Source organism: Pezoporus flaviventris, unplaced genomic scaffold (assembly GCF_033815535.1).
Source record: "Pezoporus flaviventris isolate CSIRO_AGI_PZ_B2104156 unplaced genomic scaffold, CSIRO_AGI_Pfla_v1 ptg000079l, whole genome shotgun sequence".
In the NCBI taxonomy this organism is placed as follows: Eukaryota; Metazoa; Chordata; class Aves; order Psittaciformes; family Psittacidae; genus Pezoporus; species Pezoporus flaviventris.
Genome location: NW_026892627.1, coordinates 8,178,746 through 8,204,115, shown reverse-complemented (window position 1 = coordinate 8,204,115; position 25,370 = coordinate 8,178,746). Strand labels below are relative to the sequence as shown.

At 37.8% G+C, this 25,370-nt stretch overlaps 1 protein-coding gene across 1 annotated transcript in view; it reads left to right on the top strand.

Moving 5' to 3' along the window:
* Positions 1 to 15,422, top strand: part of PAXIP1 (PAX interacting protein 1) — a 37,324-nt gene extending 21,902 nt beyond the window's left edge. The window contains 15 exon segments of the mRNA XM_061474534.1: positions 1,106 to 1,835; positions 2,635 to 2,729; positions 3,679 to 3,774; positions 3,985 to 4,122; positions 5,467 to 5,588; positions 6,133 to 6,317; positions 6,454 to 6,497; positions 9,064 to 9,131; positions 9,516 to 9,618; positions 10,487 to 10,655; positions 12,106 to 12,206; positions 13,232 to 13,366; positions 13,450 to 13,525; positions 14,101 to 14,165; positions 14,637 to 15,422. Coding sequence (XP_061330518.1) covers positions 1,106 to 1,835; positions 2,635 to 2,729; positions 3,679 to 3,774; positions 3,985 to 4,122; positions 5,467 to 5,588; positions 6,133 to 6,317; positions 6,454 to 6,497; positions 9,064 to 9,131; positions 9,516 to 9,618; positions 10,487 to 10,655; positions 12,106 to 12,206; positions 13,232 to 13,366; positions 13,450 to 13,525; positions 14,101 to 14,165; positions 14,637 to 14,648 — 2,139 coding nt within the window. The 3' untranslated portion in view covers positions 14,649 to 15,422.
* Positions 15,423 to 25,370: the final 9,948 nt, after the last annotated feature.

The window sequence follows — 25,370 nt, the reverse complement described above, 5'->3', positions numbered from 1 at the left end:
GAAGTTACTTAGATGAAACCTGAGATGTTTGAAGTGTATTATAAATAACAGTTGAGCCACCTCTGATGAAGAGCTGATGGGCATCTCAGTGAAAGGATACAGTTAACTGGCTTTGATGTGCTTTGATTCTTCTCTCTCTCACACACACATCACAGATTTACACTGTATGTGATGAAATAGTGTGGATGAAGGAAACAAGCCTTGCAGGATTCACCAAAGCTGATTTCATGTTTAAAAGATTATCAGTGGCAAGTTTAGAGTTCCCTATTGCTCCTTCTAATTTTTAATAGGTAGTTTATATTAAAATACTTTAATGAATATGTAGAACTCATCCTAATCTATTAGGAGTTTGCCTAGTTTTTCTTTCTCTGATACTTTAAAAGCTCACCTGGTAACTTCTGTGTGCTTAGTAGGAAATTATTTTTCTCTTAACAGTGAGTTATCTACAAGTGAAATTAAACTCCAGATTACTTTAGCACTCTTTATAAACCTAAATCTATTATTCTGCAGTATGAGTTGGTTAGTTGTTTTTTGTTTGTTTGGGTGTTTGTTTTTTTATTTTTTTTTTCCACAAGAAACTATTAGTGCTCAGCAGATAAATGTTTGTATTTTGGATTCAGTTTAAAAAGTAGAGCTAAATAAAAATTCCTGAGTTGGTTGAAAAGAAAGGAAGGTTATATTAAGTTCCCGTGTTTCAAACAGCACTAGTTAGTACAGGCATCATTAGCAATTTTTGACTTAGAGACTATGGAACTAAACCTTAAACTTAGCAGGCTAACAGGGTCATAAAATGGTATTACAGTTGATAGAGTTGATCAATGTAGTAATTAATACAGTAATGATACTTACAATGCTGTTGGAGATAAAAATAATACAGGGATGGGTTTTATCTTAAATTTTTCTAAAATGCACATTGCCTTATATTAGGAGCCACATGTAGCTTTTTTATGTGTTAAGTCATGTCTTTTCATTTTGCTATTAACAGTTAAAGGTGTTTTTTTCTTTTAGCTCACAATGTATTTAAGTGTAGGTTTTCTTTTGATAGTTGTATTTTCCCAGTATGAATGACAACAAAAAGGTCACAAAATTAATCTTTGTTTTCTAGATATTACAATCACTTTCAGCACCTACAAAAAGTTTAGAACAGCAAGTAAATCATAGCCAACAGGGACATCCAAATGTGGTGCTGTTTAGTCAAGTGAAACTAACACCAGAGACACATTTATTACAGCAGTCACATCAAGCGCAGCAGCAGCAGCAGCAGCAGCACCATCCTCTTTTACACCTTCAACCTCAACAACTTATGCAGCTACAACAGCAGCAGCAGCAGCAACCCCAGATTTCCCAGCAGTCCTTCCAACAGCAACAGCCTCATCAGTTTTCACAGCAGCAACAGCAAGTTCATCAGCAGCACCAGTTCGCTCAGCAGCAGCTTCAGTTTCCACAGCAGCAGTTACATGCGCAACAGCAGCTACACCGTCCTCAGCAACAGCTCCAATTCCAACAGCAGCATGCTTTGCAACAGCAGCTTCATCAGTTGCAGCAGCAGCAGCTACAGCAGCAACAACTGCAGCAGCTACAGCAACAGAATCTGCAACAACAACAGCTACATCATCATCAGCAAATACAGCAGCAGCAGTTGCAGCAGCAGCACTTACAGCGATTGCACCAACAGCATCAGCAACAGCAAATGCAGAATCAGGCAACACAACACTTAACTCAGACATCTCAAGCACTACAGCATCAAGTTGCAGCCCAGCAGCCGCAACACCACCAGCAGCAACAGCAACAACTGCAACAGCAGCCTCTTTTTGGACACGATCCAGCAGCAGAGAGTTAGTAGTCATTGCCGTCTGATCCTGGAAAGAAGTGGCTAATGACATGACATAATGTGGGTTAGAATATCAGGAAATAGTGCTGGGTTGTATGGGGTTGTAAGACTTAGAAATGCCATTCGTGGCTCGGGAGCTGTTCTACTAATTTTTAGGCAAATAGATTTCAATTCTAATTAAGGATAATCTAGTAACCTGAAAAAGCAGGAGAACATTCTCTTTTCAGATGTATAATTTTTGCCGCTAGCATATAAATTACACTAGGAGAACAGCGTTAGTCAATGCATACCCATACTGTACATTCTTAATTTATTTTTTCCCCTTTGGAAGAGGGCAAGGGGGAAGTCTTCCTAACAGCATAACAACTGGAAAGACAGCTTAAATTTTGGAAATACTAGTAAATTAATGAGGATTCAGTTTCAGAGGTAAAGTTGTCATACCTTTGAATTCTGTCCATCCTAGTAGAACTGAAAGCTTTTTCATTGTTTGACTATTCATAGCTAATCAATATAAAAGTGTAAGTTACGTTTTCCTTTTGGTGCCCCTTCAGCCTCTCTTCCTTCAGGAGAAAAAAACCAACCAAGAACAAAAAACAAAGCCAGGGCTGAACTGTGCCTTTAGATGTGGCTGTCAGCTTTGAAATTTTGAATCCTGCTTTTTACAAGAAAGGTTTAGTTCACAATTAAATGAATGTTATATCCTGGTAATAGGAAAGGTTAGTGTAGGAAGTGTGTTTTGAGATTAACTTTTCAGACTTGAAAATGTTTAATTTTTTGTTCTTTCATGTGCCAAACTATTCTAGTTCCAGAAGAGTATTTCCTGCTGGGCTGTGTCTTTGCCATTGCTGATTACCCAGAACAGATGTCTGACAAACAGCTGTTAGCGACCTGGAAGCGGGTAAGATTCTGTTGTGTTTTGAAAAAACTATGATAACATAATGTCATAGTAACGAAATTCTAAAATTAATTATTGGAAATATTTCAGTGCTACTCTTTAGGCATCCTTTTGTGTAATGTTTGTGTTAGAACCTAAAAGCCATTATTCAACTGCAGCTGACCAGGAAAAGTAATAAAAGTGCTTTAGATGTGCAGCCTGGTTGCATTAGGTCTTTAGTCAGAACATTAGCTAAAATAGTTACAGTTTTAACTATTTCCCGACTATTTGTGTTTTTAGTCAGACAGCTGTAGTACAGCAAATGTAGTATAGCATTGCTATCTGAAACTTGATTGTATAAAAAGACTCTTTTCTTGCCTATAATCTTGGCATTTAGTAGCCTGTGAGGTATCCACCTGAGTGCATAAGATGGAAGAATAGAGTGTTTCTATTTTTTGCCAACTTCTATTTTTCAGAAAAATCTGATTGTATCCTTTCCTAAATGAGAGGACTTTGATGTTCTTCAGAAACTTCTGATGGATTTTATAGTTGAATTTTCCCTACAATTTTGCATAATCAAGTAAGCTGTTGACATTTTTAACAGCACTTGTATTTATTGCTGAGATAGAATTAAATAGAAAAACTGTTTAATAGTTATACTGCAAAAATAAAAGTGAGAAGGGTTATTTTTGTTTATTTATCTTTTTGTTAATTCTAAAAAAAGTAAACTTTTTGTATCTCAGTGGAAAGGTGCATATTTAATTTTGTTTTCTCCATTTTATTTTTTTTTATTGTTTTTCAAAAATGTTCTTAAGCTAGATAAGAAACCTTTTTCTGGGGGGTAACTATTCAGTGGAATACTACTAATGGTGGCAGTGTCCTAAAGAGTAGTCTTTCATTTCAGGCTGTTTATTTCTTAGGATAATTTAAAAATTGTTACGTATTAGATCTTCTGGGCTTGTTCTCTTACCAGATCATTCAAGCACATGGTGGGACAGTGGACCCTACCCTTACGAGTAGATGTACACATCTTCTTTGTGAAAGCCAAGTCAGTAACATGTATGCTCAGGTAAGCAAACCAGTGACGTGTATTCATGCATGCTTCCATTTTATTACTGTAAAGGTAGGGCTTTTCAGTATGCACTTCATGCTTAGGTTGCAAGTACAGAATGAAAGTTTTTTGTGATGTGCTTTTCACGATTTGTTGTTTATTACTGTACAGAAGGTTTAAATAAGATGTATTTTGGATTTCAAAAGCTGTTTATGCATATATTCATAGGCTTTAAGAGAAAGGAAGAGATGTATTACAGCACATTGGCTGAACTCAATCTTGAAGAAGAAGAAAATGGTACCACCTCATCGAGCCCTTCATTTTCCAGTGGCATTTCCACCAGGAGGAAAGCCATGCTCTCAACATGTAAGAAGAAAAAACTTACTTCTAAGGAATGTTTGTTTCATGACATGAGCAGCATAAAAGTACAGCTAACAAGCACATAACTCGAAGCAAAATGTACATTTCTTTTGTCACAGAAAAAAAAAGCTTTTGTTAATCTTAAAGTCGTGTTGATGTGGTACTTACTACTGGGTGGTTCAGAGTGCTTTACAAGGCTTGCTGTGCTCTGAGCAGGTGGGAGTAGTAACACCTATTAATGTGTTTGTGTGTGAAGTACTGTTTTAGAAACTAGGGTGCAAAGATTACAAAAGTTAAACATAGGAAGATGGCAGGAATTCAAGCTGTGTAGGTTTTTATTAACTGTATGTCTAGCAGTATATGCTTCCTTTACCAAAACCCAGTTATTTTGAAGGGATTTTTTGAGTTTCTTTCTGTTTCTGGGTCAGTATTTAGCAAATGTCAAAAAAGGAAGCCCATGCTGTTAATCAGAGAATAGAGATCACAGGTCAGTAGCCTGTGGAATGAGGAGCACTGAGGAAGCTGAATTTTGTGGGGTTGAAAGATAAAATTGGAGATGAATCAGGTACATCTTGAAATACACTGCAGTATAAAACAAGATGCCAAAGTATGTCATGTGCTAGATGCATATGTACAGGATGACAGCCTGGCTACTAGCCTGTTCTAAAAGGCATGAAAAGAAATACAGGTTTGGTAAAATGAAATCATAACTATATGCATGTGAACACAGTGGTTAGTAGTAAATGTGATTTGTAAAGTAACAAATGTAGTTTACTATCAATAACAAAATTGCTGTTGCCATTTCCTAAATAAAAGGAGCAAATGGCCAAAATGAAAATTTGGCAAGACTAAGGGTAGGAGCACAAGAAGTGGAATTACAGTTCCCCACCTATGATCAGCTGGCACAGTTTATTTGGCTTCATGGCAGAGTAAAGCAGAGCATTCACGAGATATTAAAAGTAGAGTAGGTCAGGTAAGTAAACATTTCTCTGTCTCCCTGAATATAAAGAGCAGCTGAAAAGAGGCGAGACGTGTGAGAAGAAAACTAGGTATGAGTTCTTTTCATAGTAAAAATGTAGTCTTTAAAAATGAGTAAAAGCTGACCAGCAGAATGAAAATGAGTCAGAACTAGTGCTAGAAACCTGACATTTTTATGTATAAACAAATCCATTTTAATTGTACTTTATATATCCTACAAGCCATGTTTTAATGAAGTGCCTTTATGTCCTAGTTATGGTACCATATATTTCATTGTAATATAGAAAAATAACAGAAAAGTATTTTCAGTAGGAGTGGTTTTTAAGTACCGTTTATGTTCAGTTACTTGTCACTCTCTCTTTCTATTTGTAGATAATTTCTGTGACAGGTTTTGTTGACAGCGACAGAGATGACCTCAAACTAATGGCCTATCTAGCAGGTGCCAAATACACAGGCTACCTGTGTCGCAGCAATACGGTTCTCATCTGTAAAGAGTAAGTGGTTTGTCTCCACAGTACTCACGTTCCCAGTAGCCTATTGCCAGTTAGTGCTTTTCTTAATGAGAGGTGCTAGTTACATCTCATTATAAGAATGTTAATTTTAATCAATTCTGTGGCTTAATAGCAGTAAACTTAGTGATGTTGTTTCTTGAAATAAATTCCTACACACTGCTACGTGATAAATTTGGTCTGAAGACAGGCAAAATAAAAGTAATTTCTGATTTCACTTCTTTGCAGTATTACATCTGTTAACATCATCTACAAATAAATAAAGGGATTTTTTTTAATTATTCTTTTAAAACATTGGAGGAGGGAATAAGTAAGTTAAATCCATATCTAACTTCATTCCATTTGGGGCAGAAATTTTCCCTTAATTGAATTGTTTTGGTATGTAGAACAAAGGTAGTTTCTGAGAGTATCTACTTCGTGACAGAACAGATAATAGGCCAACACAGAAATACGGGTATTTTAGGCTTAACTATCAGAAATTGCTATTCTGTCTATTTAACTGAATTTTTTTTTTCTTCTGAACAACAAGGCCCAATGGCTTGAAGTATGAGAAGGCTAAAGAGTGGAGAATACCATGTGTAAATGCGCAGTGGCTCTGTGACATCCTGCTAGGAAATTTTGAAGCTTTACGGCAGATACAGCACAGTCGGTATACAGTATTCAGTCTCCAAGATCCACTTTCTCCTAGTCAACATCTAGTTCTAAACCTTCTCGGTAAGAGTTTCGCTCCCAAAATTCGTGTTCTGCAGCATTTATGTATGCACCTGTTTAATCAATAGAAGCATGTGTTATAAATAGTTGCAAATAACTTTGCAATGGTTTAATTTTTGTTTTGTTCTTTGTTTCCTAGATGCTTGGAGAGTCCCATTAAAGGTATCACCAGAACTTCTAATGGTATGTTGAACTATGTATTCAGTTGTTCTTACAAGATCACTCTTAAGTGTTTTTAATGTGGGAGCACATGTGTATATGGTGTGAGCGGCATGCGAGCAGGACTTGCACAAAATCATACTGAACTTCCTGGCTGTCCTTCCTGCTACTCTATAAATGTTTTCTTTACTTAATGTTGAGAAATCTTTTGCAGGAGCTGTGCTATGATATAGAAAATCAAGTTACTTTTGAGGCATCTTGGTCTAGTGCTTCACTCTTCAATTTTTACATCAGACCTTTAGAAAGGGCATAATATTTTTTGAGTCACTACCTAACACTATACGAAAATCAGGCCACTAAGGGTTTTTAAGTCAGAACGCCTAAAATGAGTTAAGAATTTTATTGGAATATTCGCTAGATTTTAAATAGGATAGATAATGAAAGTTAAGGGTGGAACTAAATATGTCTTTTTATCTTTAAATATGGTATTTTTATATCATTTCTTAGAAATAGCATAAGAACTAAAGTCATGGGCATATATACCACATATTTTATAGTCTAAAAATATATTATGCTTTAAAAAGTGAAGTTGGTAACCCTGAAAGTAACAGCAGTGTAAATGAATAATGAAGAATGTACCTTAAAAAGATATAAAACATTGAATTCTTGAGATGTAGTGTATTCTATGAAACATGCAAAACATTTGACAGGTGTAAGAGCTGAGGTAGAAACTGCAACTTATCTCCTGAACTGTTTCCATGTTTTGAATATGTAGAAAACTATTTCAGTTTTTGTATTTTAAATTGACTTCCCACTTCAGATTTATACTTGATAGACACTGTGAAAATGGTTATCTTGATGAAGGTAAATCCCAGTTTGAGGTAGTGAGCTTTCAGTTTATTTGTACAACAGGTGACTATCAGATAATGTTTTATATTGCACAAAAATGTTTTGCCATACCTCTGGATCACTTAGTCATTTTGTATACCCTTCAAAAAAGAGGAGCTTAGTAACTGTTGTAACTTAACTTGTACTAATACTTTAAATGGTGTCAAGGCACTATTTGTTGTTTTCATACTTTTCAGCTTTAGAAATGGCCACTACTGTATCCCTGGCCATAAGTTTGAAATATTCTCCTTCTAGACCCCTGTGGAGTTGTTTTCTGGGCCCTTAGGAAATTAATTTTTAGGAAATTGGTCTTTTAAAAATGCGTATATTTTTCTGAAGAAGGATGCATTCTACTGGTGACAAGAGACATCTTCAAGGAGATCCAGTATGCACTGTTGATCTTTAAAATAGCCTTAACTAACTTAGTTTTTGGTTTGTTACCACCACGCTTTGCTTTCACACTGCAGTTGAGCACATCTTAAAATCGGTCTTTTGCCTTCTATGTGTGACTCAGACCAAGTAGTGATCCGTATTTCATCTTCCGTAGCAAATAGAGAGAACTTAGGGGTCAGAAGCTGTTTCTGTATTTACTGTATGGGGACCCTTCTTACCAGTGTGAAGTGAGAATCTTGTAATTTAGATTGAAGGAGATTTCTGGAGGTAATCTTGTCCACCTCCCCTCAGGGTGCTTACGCATGAAGAATATGATTTGGTAATAGAAAATGCTGGGCATGTGGAAGTGTCAGATATTCTGCCTTCACAGCAGGCATTTCTGTTTGTCTTGGGATTTAACGTATGGGTTCCTCTTCTGATGACAGATGTCTTTCAAACACTGTTGATGCCTCTACCTTTTGCATTTCCATAGTCAAAATGTCTATCAAAAAGTGGGCATGTGTGCTTTTCTTACTAGTGATTGTTTGGCATAAAAATGCACATCCTGAGAGTAGGGAACAAACTTCTGTGGCCTGTTCCTCCCAAAGGACTGTCCTCACAGCAAGGCTAGAATAATGCTGCCTGTCTTCCTGGTCATGTGCCTCCAGCATTCCTCATTAAATTTCAGGTGTAAATTTGAAGGTTAAAAAGGAGTATAAGTCACACACTGCTGTAGCCGACAGCTGTGATTTCAAGTTACTCAGGCCAAGGACAGCCTAAAAGCTACATTTCTCTATCCCTGAGGAAATGCTGTAGTGGCTCACCTAGTACTGGAGAGGTGTGAATGTCTGTCCATGAGTACCTGAGCATCCTCTGGAGCTTCTCTTTATGTGACTAGGGAACTTCAGTGTGTAAAATGCAGGTGTCACTGTTCTCTGTTGATTCTTAAGCACCAGTCTTAATGTATTTAACAAATGGGCAGTTTTTTCTCAGTCTCTTTCTCATTTAATTATTTAGATTTTCTTTTGATGAATATCAGCTTTATTTAAAGGAAAAAAAAGTCCTACAGTATTTCAGTTTTTATAAACTTAAGGGGTTACATGACTTTGTGGAGAAGCTCTGGTTAATGCTCAGCTTTGCTTGAGTCAGTTGTATAAGCAATAGGTGTACCTATTGCTTACAGTATGTGTTCTGTAGTTTGTGTCTTTCATTTGTTTTTAAGTTTCTTTAATAAAGTCTCAGAATATCAGTGTATAGTTTTCCTCTTTCAGAGCAGAAGTTGTTTTCCCTGTTCAATTCAGATACAAACGTGTAGATGGTCTAATTTCAGGGTGTGAGGTTGCCTTTGAAACCAAAGCAAAATGAATCCAGTCTTCAGCCGTCTTCCAAAAGAGCAAGGTAAGAATAGCGAGCCATTGATGCCAGTAGTCCTTGATTGACATTCCACAGCAGTGTCAGCTGGCCGCCAGTCTGCTTTCCTCCTGTGTCCTGCTAATTGAAATAACCATTAATGGGTTTTTTTGCACATTGCTGGCTACTCAACTGGTAGTAATAAAACAATACTGAATGAAGTAGTAAGAGAATTGGAAGAGAACAGAAGCAGGAGGATATGTTTTGTTCTCAGCGTAGTAAGTTTTTCTTCAGAAGAAGATTGATCCTGTCTAATTCTTATTCATCTGAGCATTTCCATTGGTAGAAGTTGCAAGAGTGTGCTTGTCTAGTTTTAAAGTAATACCATTTTGGGCCCAGACTTCACATTCTGCTGTATTTCACGTTTTGTAGGATTGAAGACTTGCCACCACCTACTAAAAAACTCACCCCAGAACTGACACCAATGGTGCTTTTCACAGGATTTGAACCTATGCAAGTTCAACAGTACATTAAGGTGACTTTCATGATTGTCTTGTGAAATACATTGAAACATCTGGTAACTTTTTGCTTGATGTTCAGTTGTCTTGATTAAGTAGCATATACTTGATTAGCATGTAGCTAGTGGATAAAACCCCATACTTATAGGGGCTGAAGTTAGAGTGTAGATTTATGTGAAGGGAGTTTTATTTGGTAACTGTTCTGCTTTAGCTAACTACTTCACACTTCTACGCTAGTTGTTTTTTCTTCCCATTCAGTTGTTTTAAAAAGCAAGAAAGCCCCTTCCCCATTTGTTTTGAATCAGCAAACCTCATGAGCAAATTTAGGTGAGAACAGTAGTGATGGCTGTACTGCATAAAACCCAAGATTCTTCTAGTGTAGTTGTTATCTAATACTAAATGCTTCACAGAAAGCTGATGACAAAACTTATGGCAGGTGTGAGATAATAGGTTCCCATGGAGGTTTTGTTCTGTTCCCTAATAAAGCTGTCTCAAAACTTTTAAGTAATTTGTAACATTCTTTTAACACTATAAAATCTAATAATTCCTTGAACCTTAATAATTACTAAATATTCTTTCCAAAAGAACGTTTAATTTATGTATTTTTTTCACATCTTGGCTGAGGTTTGAAGCACAGGGTTGTTTTGTTTTTTTACTTTCACTCTTGCCAGGTAAAATTTATGTCTGGAAATACTGGGTTTTCAATGCTATAAACTCTGTCAAAATTAATCACCTTTAGTAAAAAATATACTATAATACAGAAATATCCTCTATTTACTGTTTCGTTAGGAGCTTAGTTCTATTGATGGCATGATTCTTCTTTTTTTTTCCCCTGCAATTTTAAGGGACTGTTCCATTCTGATTTGGTTTTTGTGCAACTTTTAGAAACTGTATATCCTTGGAGGTGAAGTAGCAGAATCTGCTCAGAAATGTACCCATCTAATTGCAAGTAAAGTGACCCGAACTGTCAAGTTCCTGACAGCAATTTCTGTAGTCAAGCACATAGTAACTCCAGAGTGGTTAGAAGAGTGTTTCAAATGCCAGAAGTTTGTTGGTAAGTTAAACTAGTAACAATTTTTATAGTAAACTTAAGATTCACTGGCAAGTGTACTTAAATATACTTCGTTATTTTGACTTCTGACTTAAGTGTTTCTTGCCAGTTCTCTAAAATGTTTAGTTTTTGAAAGCAAAGATTATAACAGCAAGTCTGACTATCATAATTCACAGCTTTTGAAGAACTATGTAGAAGGTTTTGTAAAAAAAAATTTTAGTCCTCTTTCAGTGGGCATTTTGTTTCATTCAGTTTTAATTTGATTTAGTACAGGCTTTTTTTCCCTTAAATGAAGTAGAAACATCCTTTATAAGTTTGTTTTAGCGGGATTAAGTTAGTTGGCTGTTGTTAAGCATTGTATTTCTTCCTTGTGTAGCCATTTGTGGATTTTACTTGTGGTTGCCTTAGTTTTAAGACTTCTTAAAAGCCAGTGATTTGGTTTATGATTGTTTTATGCTTTTTACTTGTTTTCTTGCAAAAAAATTATATATATAACGTGCTGCCTAATCATCATCATGAAGGCTTAAATCTATGGATGATTAACGAATAAACCAGCAAACATTTTTTTTAAATCTTGAGAAGGCAACTTACTTGGTTCAGCATTGGTGAACTGAGAAATTAATCCATTTGGAAGCTATTAGAAGATAAAGAAAGTCCGGAGGTTTAAAAGGACGACTGTTTTGGTGTATTATTTGAAGTACTGTACTTGCTGACTACTGAAGTTTAGTCAATTTTTAGCTAATGGGCTGCCTTCACTTGTGTACCTAGTACAATGATGGAATACATGGCAGTTGTTTACGAAAAATGACCTACTGGTTTTCTTTGTCTTAAGGTATTAACACATCTCTTGCAGGTTGTCAGATTGTCCTTGGGAAGACCAAATTGTTCTCCATATAAATTTTTTTTGTTCTTTAAACTTAGATGTTTTGAATTACATCTGATTTAGAAATACATTTGACTCAGCTTTTTGTGGAAAGGTAAAGTTAAAACTGAAACTCCATCCCTAATAAAAGGTGAAAAGTCAGCTGGATATCAGGACAAGAGAAACAAAGTTTTCTCTTACTGGTGTGTGAAGAGTTTAAGGCACTTTCTGGGCTCGCATAGGTTGTCACAGTGATTTGAATTTAAATGTAATCGTTTTGCTCCTTTGCTTGTAGAGAGTCAACCAATAAAATTTAGGAAGCTACTCCAGTAAGTTAGAAGAAGAGCAGTGGCTATTGCTAGGTTTACGAGTGTAAAATGCACTCACAGTTCTTTTGTCTCCCAAGTAATTGTGGGTCACAGTTGTAAGAGCCCTAATAAAATGAGATACTATAATCATGTTAAAATCAGTAGGTGTTTATTACCATTTGGAGTCACACTGCCACCAGCATTTTCTGATCAGATTATGTCCTGGGTTACGTGGATGTTTTTGTCTTTTGTGTGTTTTACACCATCAGTCTTTCTTTTTCAGATGAGCAGAACTTTGTGCTCAGAGACGCTGAAGCTGAGGTGCTTTTCTGCTTTAGTTTAGAGGAGTCTCTAAAGAGAGCACAAGTAGCTCCACTGTTCAAGGTATGCAGTTTAAAATGGCATTTAAGTAGTTGGAGCTTTTCAATGTAATTTTTTCAGCATGGGAGCTGTAGGTTTTGTAGCTGAGGACAGTAAAACGGACTATCCTATAACATGAAGAATTTGTTATAAATTTAATTTTTGCCTTTAAGCCTGTTTCCTTCCTGAGCATTGTTGGGATGGATCTAAGCTTCAAGTGACTGGATCCTGTAAAAACCAAGCTCAGCATATGCTCAATATGCATTACGTGTTCCCTTAGAAAATTGAGAGCATTGCTCTGTTACTTGTAAAAAGCCACTTATGGAGGGGACTTATTTGGGGATTTTTGTTTCTTTTTTATTTTATACTAGCCCATAAAAATGTGAATCTTAGAGTGATTTGCACTCCAGCCTCAGGGAGGTCTAGTCTGATTTGCCTTGAAGAATTCACTTTCCACCAGGCTGTTTGCTAGAATGCTACAAGATGGCTTTCATGTCTCAATTGCAATACAGTGCAGAGAGGTGTCTGAAGGTCCAAGTTGCTAGAGATTCTTCAGCGTAACTGAATTTGAGACTATGGAGGCAAACCACCTAAAAAGGGGCATTTAAATCTAAATACTACATTTCACTCAGTTTTGCAGTTCACATAGCAGAGGGTGTTTTTTTTTTATTCCCAGCTGGTAAACAGAGATAATCTACTTTGTGATCACCTGTATTAGTCGAGTAGTAGTAAAATTTTTGTCAGGAAGTAATAAATTGGCTATTACTTAACAGCTGGAAGTTCTTGAAAGATCACTTACTTTACAGGTGTTGAAAGAGGCCCATCTAAGCTGTTCACATTGTGGGGTTTCCCCTCCAGGAAAAACGTCAGTGGTAGTAAAGGACAGCTCATCAGCTGATGAATTTGTTACCATAAGCTGTGATACCTAACATCAGTTTACAAAGTCGGCTCCATGATTGTGTAAGAGAAAAGTCACATGATAATAAAACAATGTGTTGCAGATATCAGTTAACAAGATTCTTTCTCTTATTCTTTCTTTTCTTTTTTAGGGAAAATATTTTTACATTACACCTGGAATTTGTCCCAGCCTTTCCACCATGAAAGCTATTGTGGAATGTGCAGGAGGAAAAGTGTTATCTAAACAACCTTCTTTTCGAAAACTCATGGAGCATAAGCAGAATAAAGTGTGTATAGTGTTGCTTTCTAAAATTTACTGTTAATATTTTACTGTGTTATTCTGAGCTTACAATTAGTTTCTTTTGTTTAGAGTTTGCCAGAGATAATCTTGATTTCCTGTGAAAATGACCTTCATTTATGTCGAGAATATTTCGCAAGAGCCATAGGTATGTATATGCTCATAGGTATGTATAAGAATTTGATATATATAATATCAAATTCAATGTAATTTGAACAGTATTGCTGTCATTTTGTTTTTATTATTATCATTATTACTACTTTACAAGTACAGACAACTTTTGAAGCTTTCAGATAATAGTAGAATACATGGTCTATCCTGCAAAACATGGAGAAACCTGAGCCAGCTGTCTGCTAGGTATTTCTAATTGAGGTATTTTATAGCTAAGTCACCATAAATCTCTGGAAAGGGTAGGCTTGAACTTGAGGCTTCAGTCCTGGGTGAGACAAGATTACTGGGTAATCGAGTTAGTTAAAGATTTAAGGTTTTTCCACTTTAGTTATTTTAGCCTGAGTATAGAACACCAGGACATGGTGTGCACTGGGAAGTCAAATATTCATGGCATGCATTGTGTGATGGCCCTGGTACTGGCAGGCAGTACTCTCTTATGCCTTTGTCTGAGGGGGTGGAAAGGTACTGAGTGGCCTCTCCTGACACGTGTGCAGAATGAGGAATAATGTCTTCTTAGGTTGTAAACTGTATGCATGTTTTCCATATTTCTAGATGTCCACAATGCAGAGTTTGTCCTGACTGGAGTACTTACTCAAACACTGGATTATGAATCATATCCTTTTTCTGTAAAGCCTGTCTGCTGCTTAGGGAAGTGTGGTAGTTAATTTTTTCTTAATTAGGAACCTAATGATTTATAAATGTTTAGGATGTGTAATGTTTCCTTGATAGGAGGGTAGATTAACACGCAGAAACCTATCTTAAATTCAAAGTGAAATTATCTTTTGATAGGAAATACTTCAGTGGAGGTGGGAGGTAGGCTTGTCAGAAAAGAATAGTAGTAGAATTGTAAGCAACAGGAAAAAAAATCGCCATTAAGGAAAGCGTTTGTCACAAGTTCCATGCAGATGAGGAAAACAGCTTTTTACTGAAGATTCTAAACCCTGTTTGATAAATATAGTGAAGGGACCAGTGTCTTTATGCATGCTTTTAACATTTCTGTTCTGTGTCTTTATGCATGCTTTTTTTTCATATAAGTTCTATTTTGCAGTCATTTCTTAAAGTTGTTCTTTCTTAACAAACCTACATATAAATTTACTTGATGGATAATGAAATGCCTTACTGCTTCGGAATGCTTGGAGCATTAGATCTAGCTGTTCAGCCATTGTACAAAGCAACTAAAACTTCCTGTGGATGCTGTTTTCCAGCTGTTTTCCTAGGGATGATGAGCAGTTTAAAGCAGGAAAGCAAAAATAAACTGCATCTTTTTTAGGATGTGTAATTTTATTATGCTGAAACATAATTTACTATGTTTTGTATTATACTGCCATTTTAAGAAAGCCCACTTTAGGTATTATGACCCCATTTTTAAACATTTTAACGTAAATGATGGTACTTCAGCCAAGAGTGTAATTTGGATGTACAAATAAAAGGGCTTGCTATCTATTAAATTATGGTTGTTGAAGATGAAAATGTTTTGTACTTTATTTTTATTTCTTATACTCTATTTTCTTTTATATTGATATTTTGCCCACATTTTAAATAAATGTACTTTTAAATGTTTTACTCTCTATTTTAGTGGTGGTTCATTTTTTTGAATACTGTGCAACAATGGCACTCTGGTAAGAGTAAATTACTCAAATCTTTTTCCAAGCAATGTAAAATTATTTTAAGCTTATTTTACCAGGTATGTTTTAATATATGGAATCCCAGTGCTTTAAAGGGGAATCATTGTAAATGTATACATGTGTTTTTACTGAAACAAAAAAACAGCTTGAAGGAAGGAGAAACTATAACCCTACATATTATGCTGTTGTGATAACTTTTGTTTGTATAGTGAGTTTTCCTAAATAAATACTAAAAGCCAGTCTCCCGAATCCATGTTCAGTTGTATTTCCTAATACACATACGGTTCTAATAATCTGACTTTACCATTTTTATCAGTTTAGGTTCTAGCAGGTGAAAAAGTTATCCTGAAAGTATTTATTCTATCAACAAGCTGTTGAACTCTTGTGGAATGCAGGTATTCACTTGTCTGTATGGCATCAAGCATATTATAGCAGGTTGTGACCCATTCACAGAACAATTCAAAATGCAAGATAAAAAATACTTTAAACAATAGCTTATTTTTTTCCAGGCATTCTGTATTCTACGCAGAACCATTTTACAGGAAAGCTTTTACAAATACAGTATCATTAAACTGAGGTAAACTTTTATTTTTAGCTTATACAAAGGTTTCTACCAAGAGATTAGTAATTTCAAATCTCTATTTTGTGCTATGGGTTAAAATGTAAATCCACCTGATATTTGACCACTATTTCTGTTGCCATTCTTCCCATGCCTCAGTTCACTGAAGTGCTTAAACGAATTACAAACTCGAGCAGTGAGAACACAGTGGCAGTAAATTTCAAGATGAGTGAAGTCCCATGGAGGTCAGTTCTGTGACTGTTGCCTGTTACTGCAGCCTCTGGGTTCTTCAGCTATCCCAAGTTACTCCCGTATTTGGCAATGTAAGCAATAAGGGGCTGCGTGATGCTGAACAGAATGGTAAAATATCTGTCAGTGCTACTGTTGGCAGGGTGACAAAATGTAGTAAATGAGAATTTTATGCTTTGGGTCAAGATGGTTTTAAGTGAATTGGAGTTTAAAAAGGTATGGTAGAGGGTGGCAGAGAATGCTAATTTTCCCCAGATGCCATGTACTTGTAATGAGTTATGTGCTTTTTCTTAGTGTGATGTTCAGCTCTCCATACAAACAGCTTCCTCTTCATTATGAGATAGATTAAGAAAAAGTCTAACATGGAGACCTGAGATTGGAGGTCAATGACATGATTTAATACTTTAACTTTTAAAATTAGTAAAACTAAAAAACTGAGCAGTTGCAGTGGGAGTTAATTGTGGTCTGATGAGTTGTTAAGCAAATTACTTAAATTGTTCACAAGTATAGACCTGGCAAGTCTGGTCTCCCTTTACTGTCAGTGGAGGGAGAGAATATCTCTAAAACCTGACTTAGTTAAGGAGCCCTGCAGAGAGATGATCTCTCAACAGTTTAGCAAACTAGTTTAGTTATCTGTATCTTCTAGTACACAGAAAATAAGTGAGATGAATCCCACCCTAAAGAACTTCAGTAGTGCATTCCGTAAATACTATTTGTTTAATGGAGAAAAGTACACTTCTTCCCCCCCCCCAATACACTTCAGAAAATGTACTACTGAAATTACCTAATTCCATGTTAATTTCTGTATGGCTTGAGATTTTCTTCATTATACTGTTTACCAGGTTGCAAGACATTTTTGGATGCCTTTTTCTTTAAAACAAATACCAGCTGTTGTGGCTTTTGGACTTCTGAAATGTTGTAGTGTGCAAAAGTTCTTAACTTGAATAAATATTTTCTACCTGTCATGCATTCATCCCATCTTCTGTATGCCTTATAAACGGTGAATTGCCATGTCGCATGTAAATGCTGGTTTCAGAAAGAGATTTACTCATGTAGTCACTCAGCAGCACTGTGTTAACAGCGCATGAAATCAAACACAAGGCATGTGAATTTGCAGGGCTGGGTTCTAGATGCTAACAAGATGCTGAAACAGCTTTCTGCAAAATGAAGCTTGGCATTGAGGCTGGAGAGGCAAAGAAGAGCTGGGTTTGAATGTCTCAGTGTTTTCAGCCTCAGCAACATCAATAGTAAGGCTCAATAATGCATTTATGCCTCAGTAAGTGTTCTCAACCTTTTTTAGGATTAACTTCTTCCATGTTTTCCACAATGAAGCAGTGCTGAGGATATATAATACCTTTGCCAGAACTACCAGAGTTGAGAGTTTTGTGAATAAAATAGCATGTGAAAGGTGGATCTCCTTATGAAAACTATCCAAAGTGCTGTCAGATACTGCATAGAGAAGCTCGAAGAAAACTGAATGCAATCAATGGAACAAATGAACCCTGTGGGAAACATGAGTGATAATGCACCTGTTTCATCATCAGTGGAGACAGTGTGTTTATTTAGCTAACATACAAGTATGACTGATTTGATTAACCTTTCAATTAGAGTAAAAAACAGAACCTGCCAAGAAACAGTCTTTCAAGAACCACAGGAGCTGTCCAGAGCCAACTGGCTTGCACAGATGTTACTGTGTGTATGATTAGTGATAGAGAAAGGGTTTGATCAAGTATTCTGATACTAGATTGCTGTTAGGAACATGCTTTTTCTTTAGTAGAAGATTATAATACTGCAGTGTCAATTTGATCCTCTCCTCAGGAAAAAATAGGTACCTTTTATGTTGTTGTTTACTTGTTTGTGGAAGTATTAGGTACATACTATAAGCTTCTGTACTTTGTAGAAGATCAGTCCTGATGTAGCAGTCACTTAAATACAGAACATTCTACCACTTAGGGATCTTCTGGATGTCAGGGAAACATAGTCTCTACTCATTACCCTGTGGCTTCTTTGCCATGAGTTATAAAGTAGAATTGTAGAAAGGAATTATGGAGGTATGGTTGGAAGAGACTTCTGGAGTTCAGTCAAGTTTTCAGTATCTTTAAGGATGGATGTACCACAGTCTGTGGTCATCCTCTCTCTGTGTTTTGCTACTCTCAAGGTAATAAAGCATCCTCATATCTGATCTGAATGTCCATTGTTCCACAAGTGGCTGTTGACACTCATTTCATCCCTGTGCAGCTCCAAGCCAAGTCTGGCTGTTACTTTCTTACTACTCTCCTAGTAAGCAGTCATGAACAGCAGCAAGACCTCTGTTCTGAAGGCTGAACACATGCAGCTCTCAGCCTCTCTTATGTATTGCACGCTTACAACCCATAATCCCCTTGATGGTCTTCTGCTGGCCATTGTCTTACTGTGTGTGTGATCCCAAAACTGGAAAAAGGTACTTGCTGCCTTGGCCTTTTCCATGTCTTTCATCGCAAGGTTCCTTGCCACATTCAGCAACAAACTTTCCTTTTTCTTTTCCTTTCCTTTTTGATGCTGTTGTGTTTATGGAAGCTTCTTATGCTGCCTTTCACATTTCTTGCTAGTATCAACTCAGGCTGAACTACTGAATGAAAAAATCAACTGCACAGTTCAAGATATGTAAAACATCTGAGTGGAGCACATAAACGCTGAAGCAGATGTGTTTAGGAAGGTTGTGCAACTTGAATCTTTATGCAGCTCTACTATTAAAAATTCATCACACGTTCTCTAAGCACAGTTTAGTTTGTCCTCCCTCAAGGCAAATGGGTAGATGAGAAGACAGCTCTGTTGAAGTTCATGTGTATTATGATTAAATATTGTGATGCCTTGCAGGGTGCTACGAAGTTAGATAGATGGATTTTTGTTAAGTAAGCATTACACTTTTTATGGATAGAAATAAATATGGGTATAAATTTGCACTGGGAGTGGTGAAGTAGGGAATAAAACCCAGGTTTGCTAAATTTAAAGTTCACATATTGACAGCTAGTCAAAGCTCATTCACTTTCTCTTTTCTTCTGCCTGTCCTAGGCTGCTTGCAAGAACAAAGAAGTACCAAAGCAGTGGAGCCAAGGAAGGGCAACAGGAGAAAGAATGCACACAAATGAAAAAGGAAAGAGAGGCTGACCCTCAGTGAATGACCTTTCACAAATGACTCCAGGGTTTAATAGGGGTAAGTTTTACTAGAATTTCTATGTAGTAGCAGTAACAAAAACATTAATAAGTAAGTTGCAGATGTGTTTCACTTTACCTTCAGGGCTGTGAGATCAAGAGAGACTATCTCCAAAATGATCTTGTTTGCTAAAATTCATTCTGCAGGAAGCCCTGTAGGCTACAGGTGATTCCTTGTTGCTTGCTTTGTCTTCAAAATGTCTGCTAGTGTTTAAGTAAAAACACTTTCTAGGTTTATTTTTCCTAATTGTGTGAGTCTGGTTACTGCTGTGGCATGTACAGAATGTGACCAGCAGTTCTGACATGAGCAGTACCTACCAATCCCATTTCATTCTGATACTAATGGTTTCATTATCATGAGCTTGCTGCCCATCCAAGTTATTTGGAAGTGTGATCTGTGTAACAGTGGTTTAATGTGGAGTAGGTTCTGTGAGCACCAGGCAAGTAGCTTAGGAAAGTGATGCCATTTTCCTTGAAAAGCAACCCAATGTCTTTGAAACACAGCAGGCCCCTCTCAAGGGAAAGGCATGCTTGAGAAGTTTCATCACTGGGATACAGGAGTTTTCCCTGGAGGAAACCAGGCAGTGAGTGCCTGCCTGAGCCCTTGGGGGATGCTCAGAGCTCTGCTAAGGGAATTTTAACCTGCATACACAGACAATTAGGAAGAGGAGTGATGACTGGAAAAATATTGCCACCCTTACCAATAGAGTACATTTCTCTGATCCTCAAGCATTTTGTCAGAGGAAGACCAGGCTGTGGCTGCCAAGGACAAAGCATGGTAGTCAGGGGCACCCAGATCGGACATAGCTTTGAATGGGTCTGCCTAGGACATTTCCTCATAACAACAAAAAAAAACCCAAAAACTTATTTTAAGCTCAAAAGGCCAGATTTTATTAGCCTGTCAACTAAAAGACTTTAAAATGAAGCAGCTACATCAAAGAGAAAGGAGATGAAACAGATTTTCTCCCTGCTCTCTGTGGCTTCATATATTTGATCTTCAATTTCAGATCAGGGTGCTGGGGTTGTGGGAAATTGTATGCACAGTCCTTTTTGGTGGTCAGGAAGTTTCTGTTTCCAGATACAGTAAATACCTTACTAAGCAATGATTCCTCTTATTTTCATGGCAAAGTTAGTTTGTCTTCCTAAGAGGAACCCTCTGGTGAGAAATACGTATTTCAAACAAGCTCAGAATTTTGCATGTTCTGTTAAAGCAATAAAATATTTTCAAAGGATAAAAGCAGGGGAGAGAAGAGTGTGATTTTTTTCAGGTGGCAATGGTTGGTTCCAGCCTAGGATAGAGAGAGGCAGACTGGAGCCACTTGAACCAGCTTGAAGAAAGATCTGAACTGCAGATGAGGCCGGAAGGGTCAAAAAGTTGGGGAGCGCTAGCTGGGCTGTGTGCTCCAATGCCATGACAGATGTGCGGTAAACCAGCTTTCATTCTGTCTGCAGTCAAGTCTTCCTCTCTCACTTGGGTAAAGGGCATCTATAGAGCCCTTCTGTGGTAACTCACTCGAGTGTCCAAACCTGAATCTTGCTGTAAGCACAGAGATACTACAGGTGAGTGCATTTTTGTGTTCTTAAGCCCAGCTGGAGGGGAGCCTGTAGGAGAGACCCTGCAGACATAACTGAAGTGTCCTAGGAGGAGAAGAGAGGAATCAAAACACAGACATATTCTCTTTTAACATCCCTTGGCTGGGAGGCTTTATGATTACAGCTCACATCACCTAAGGGAAGAACTCAAAGAGGAGCTGTGGTCCAAAGCTCTTTCACAGAGTTTCAAACACAGCAAACCCATCTTTCCTATTTCTGATTCTACCTGGACTGAGTCAGAACAAGACTCCCATCTGCCTGGCAATACCAGCATCTTTCCTTCTCATTCAGTGTGTTGGTCAGTCCAGTGATTCTTATCTTCTTGTTTCATGCTGCTTTTTCCCCCAGCTCTTCCTTTCCCCCTTCCATCCAGAGAAGGCTGCAATGGCCATGTATTTAACTTTCCAGACTCCCTAGCCCTTGTTGGGCTGAAGGCTGCTTTAACTGGCTTCCCAAATGCCACCATCTTTCTGACAGAGCACCCAGTACAGTATATAAATTATTCAGGGTATTAAAAATGCTGCTGAGGGCATTAAAAGTAATCTATTTTGTGTCTGCAGTCTCTAAACCGTGCAGGGTGCTGTCTGTAGCATGAGCAGCAGCTCTCATTTTCACTTGTGCTCTCCAAACTGTCTGTTCCTCACATGCCATGGCTCCGGAGAGGAAATCAGGCAGTTTGCTCACTTGCAAGTTCCCCCGAGTTTCTTTGCAATGAACGTCCCAGCATGTCTGTATTTCTAGAGCCTTTCTCCCTCTATCAGCGGTGACTGATACGGCTTCATTTCCTCTGTTACCATCCCAAGATGTTTTTTATTGCAAACTGTATTTCTACTTCCTGTCTGTGGAACAGACAATATAATAATGTCTAGTTATTAAAAGAAGTATCTCTCTTGATCTTAGAGACAGAAATTAAGTATCAGAAAATGGAGTTTGTAAACTGCTCTGATTTGCTTTGCTGTAAGGTAGTGAAATAACCAAAATGCTAATTGATCAAACGCCAGTTCCATCAAATATCCATTCGTTTACATTTGTGGTGAAATGCCAATATTAAAAAAGCCTTTCAAGCACTGTTACCGCTGTGACAACCCAGAAATAATAGAATAAGCTTTACAAGGAGAGCAGATATCTCTTTCTAGAAGATCTGATATAGATGATCAAAGTGTGCACCTGAAGGAAGGCTTTTGTGATTGAAAACTCCTCTGTTCTATCTGGTGATATCTGATTAAGTGAATGACATCATCCCTCCCAAAACACTCCCCTACTTCAGCGAGCTGGAAACCTGAGAGCATCAGTCATTTGTGAGCAATATGACGGCAAGAGAAGAAAACCTGGCAATGGCCTGGAGCTGTGGTGCTGGTGCTTTTCTCTGCAGATCATTTCAAATGATAAATATTTACAGAACCATTAAAAAAACTATTTTCACGTGGAGGTGAGACTCAGGGACTTTCTAAGAACCAAGAAAGGTATAAGAGCTACATGAAATATCGAGCTCGATAGCTGGGTCCGCAATACCAAGCAAGAGTGGAAACCATGCTTGTGCCTCTAAGCAATGAAGGAAAATGTACCGAGCTCCAAAAACGGTGTGTGCAGGGGATTTTGTGAGGATAGGAGCTTCTGGGAGCTAACAAATTAGTAAATTATTCCATATAAATGGAAGTATATTGCAAGCAACTGTCAACTTTGACGAAAGTAGCTTGGGACTTTCGGACTAGGTAGCAGAGTGAATCACTTAAGTATCAAATAATAAAGTAATTGGAAGGAAACAAAGCAGAAACAAAACATTTTATACAACTGAAATCAAATGTGCTCAATGTGGGGAAACTGAAGTGGGAATTCACATTCCCAGTTTTGCAGCAGCATCACTTCCTAGCTGCTGAAACGCTGCAGAAGTCTTACAGTTTCTCCAAACTATGAACAAGTAAGAGAAACTTCTCAAGTTTATTTTTTTGTCATGTACCACACGAGGCATAACTACTTAATTTACCAGCTACTTCTTGTAGCACCTCTTACAAAACTGCTAGCACATCGTGCAGCACCTCAGGGTAGTTCAGTCATTTATTCAGGTGATATAACTGGTGTTGGTAATTGTTTAACTTTCAGTTACAGAGACCTCTAGAAATGCATCACCTGCCCTCCACATACAAGCTGCAAAGAGCCATGCTAGATCTTACTGAGTGAAGGTAAAAGTTCTGTCTTAAGCATCGTTTGCATTAGTGGGCTAAGAAAAAAGAGGGGCAGAAGTATAAGAGGAGGTGTGTCTTTCAAAGGACTGTCAGGGAAATTACAGCTTTGATCACACCATCCATCACAGTGTGAGAAATACAAAGGCAGAAACCGAGCTCTTTTTCTGTCTACAAAGAATTTAATTCTGCTGCTTTCTCTCTGAAAAACACCCATAGGAAAACCCAAGTTGGACTGGGTTATATTTCACAGTGGAAAAGACATGACTCCTGGGATTCTGACCTTATCAATCTCAGAAATGACAAAGGAGGTTAAAGGAGCTGTTGCAGTCAGTGCTGGTTTGCTTTGCTTCTTCCTGCAGAAAGTCTGGCTTGCTTTGCTGTGGTGAATGTGGCTCCCTGGAATTTTAGCAAAGCAATATACCCCTTTGTGTCGTTGAAAGATAATTGAATGTGTTTGCCAAAACTGAGTTGCTCTCCCTGGGTTTTGTCCTTTAGCTGCTGAATCCACAAGTAAATTCAGTCCCTGGGGAATGAAAACACATGGTTAACATGAAGCATGGAAGCAGCTGTACTGACTTCTCTTGCTATTATCACCAAACTTAAACCTACACAGAAAGCACTGAAGCTGGGGTTAACCAAGTACCAGATGGACAGCCCACTGATGAGCTACAGTTGCCCCACCCTTCTGCACTAACACAACTCACTCGTCCCCATTAGTTTTATCTGTTGTGGCAGTTTCCTTCCAAAATGTGTGTTTTGTGGCTGCAAACACACAGAAACACACCTTTGGTTTCATTGCTGATTTCCTCTTGCAATTCCATGTCTGCTGGTTTGCAGTGAGTCCCAATTTTAACATGATGGGAACTCAGTAACTCAGCAGCATTATAGAAGAATAATCTCTGCTTCACTTCTTCCACCTATAAAATGCACAGAATATGCAACTTGCTTTAATACAACAGTGAATCTATGTGACAGTGCTAGTTATTATGTCTGCACAGAAGAAAATACTGATAGTCTTAAGTGTGACCTGTTGCCATCTACTGTTCTTTAACTCCTGATTGTTTGTCATGTGTTCTCTTCTAGACTGTAGGTCAAGACACATTCCTGGTGTCCAAAAAGTTCTGCACTGTCATCCATCACATACCATTTGGCTTCTTTGAGTGATAAGTTACAAGTTAACACGTGTGGCAGAGGCTTCTGTCATAAATATTACTTGCAGCTCCTCAACATACTGTTCTTCCCACACAAGCAGGTACTGCCCAGCCCTTTTAAAAGTAGGTGACAATAGACAGGTGACACAGTGTCACTGAGTTCATGTTACAGGCATACCAGCATGCTGCTTTCTCAGCAAAACTGACTGCAGTTTCAGGGTCCTGTGACTTCTAACAGGAAAGAGGATTACTTGTGCTCTGTGGTCACGGCAAGGGCAAGGATGCTCCCTTCTGGAAGGAGGGAGGGGATGCGACACATCTGTCTGCCATCTGCCACCTATGTCCCACCTCTCCTCTTCACCTCTAACTTGGTGCTCCTCATGCAGAAGAATGGCCAAACACCCAGCGTTAGAGGAAGCAATGAACACAAGGGTTTTTCTTTAGGACAGCATGGAAAAATTGCTTGGAAGAACAGGACTGTACAACAGAGTCTTGCTGTGGCGCAGCAGCAATGAGCCTGCCAATGCTGATTTATTTTGTTTGTTCATCTTCTTGGCCTCTGCACCCTAGCAGAACACTGTGTTCCTGATGTTTGCCTCTTGCTTCGTGTTTAGAGTAAATTAAAAGCTGGTGAGAAGCAAGCCATTACAGACAGTTTTATTAATGGAGAATTATTGTTTATATATCCACCATCAAAACAACTTTAACTGTTTTATGTTTTCTGGACACAAGTGTTCCTCTTGTAAGAATATATTTATTTACATCTAATGCTAATGAGAATAAGACATTTATCTAACATTTTCTAATGTATACTTAACTTTAATGGGCTGTTGAGTCATTTGTATGCTGAGTCTTCCAAATACACATCTCTCGTTTTTGAGTCACCCACCATATAGTTCTTGAGCACAAAGCCATGACCTTAGTGATGGATAAAGTCACTCTAAAGTTCCTCAAGACATTCCTGTCCTCTCTGTTGATCTGCAGCACCATGCAGAAGAGGTTCTCTGTTCAAGGACCATCTGAAATCATGTGGTTCACCTGAGTGATATGAACACTGGCACTCACTATTACCACCCTAGAGGGCTGAGGATCCAGAGACTGACTTGAGATTTATGAGATATAAAACATACATTTGCCACATAATTTTGAGGAGTTTAAGCAAAGAGTTGTGGTCAATGGCTCAGTGTCCGGCTGGAGACCAGTAACGAGCGGTGTCCCTCAGGGATCGGTGTTGGGACCGGTCTTGTTCAACATCTTTGTCGGTGACATG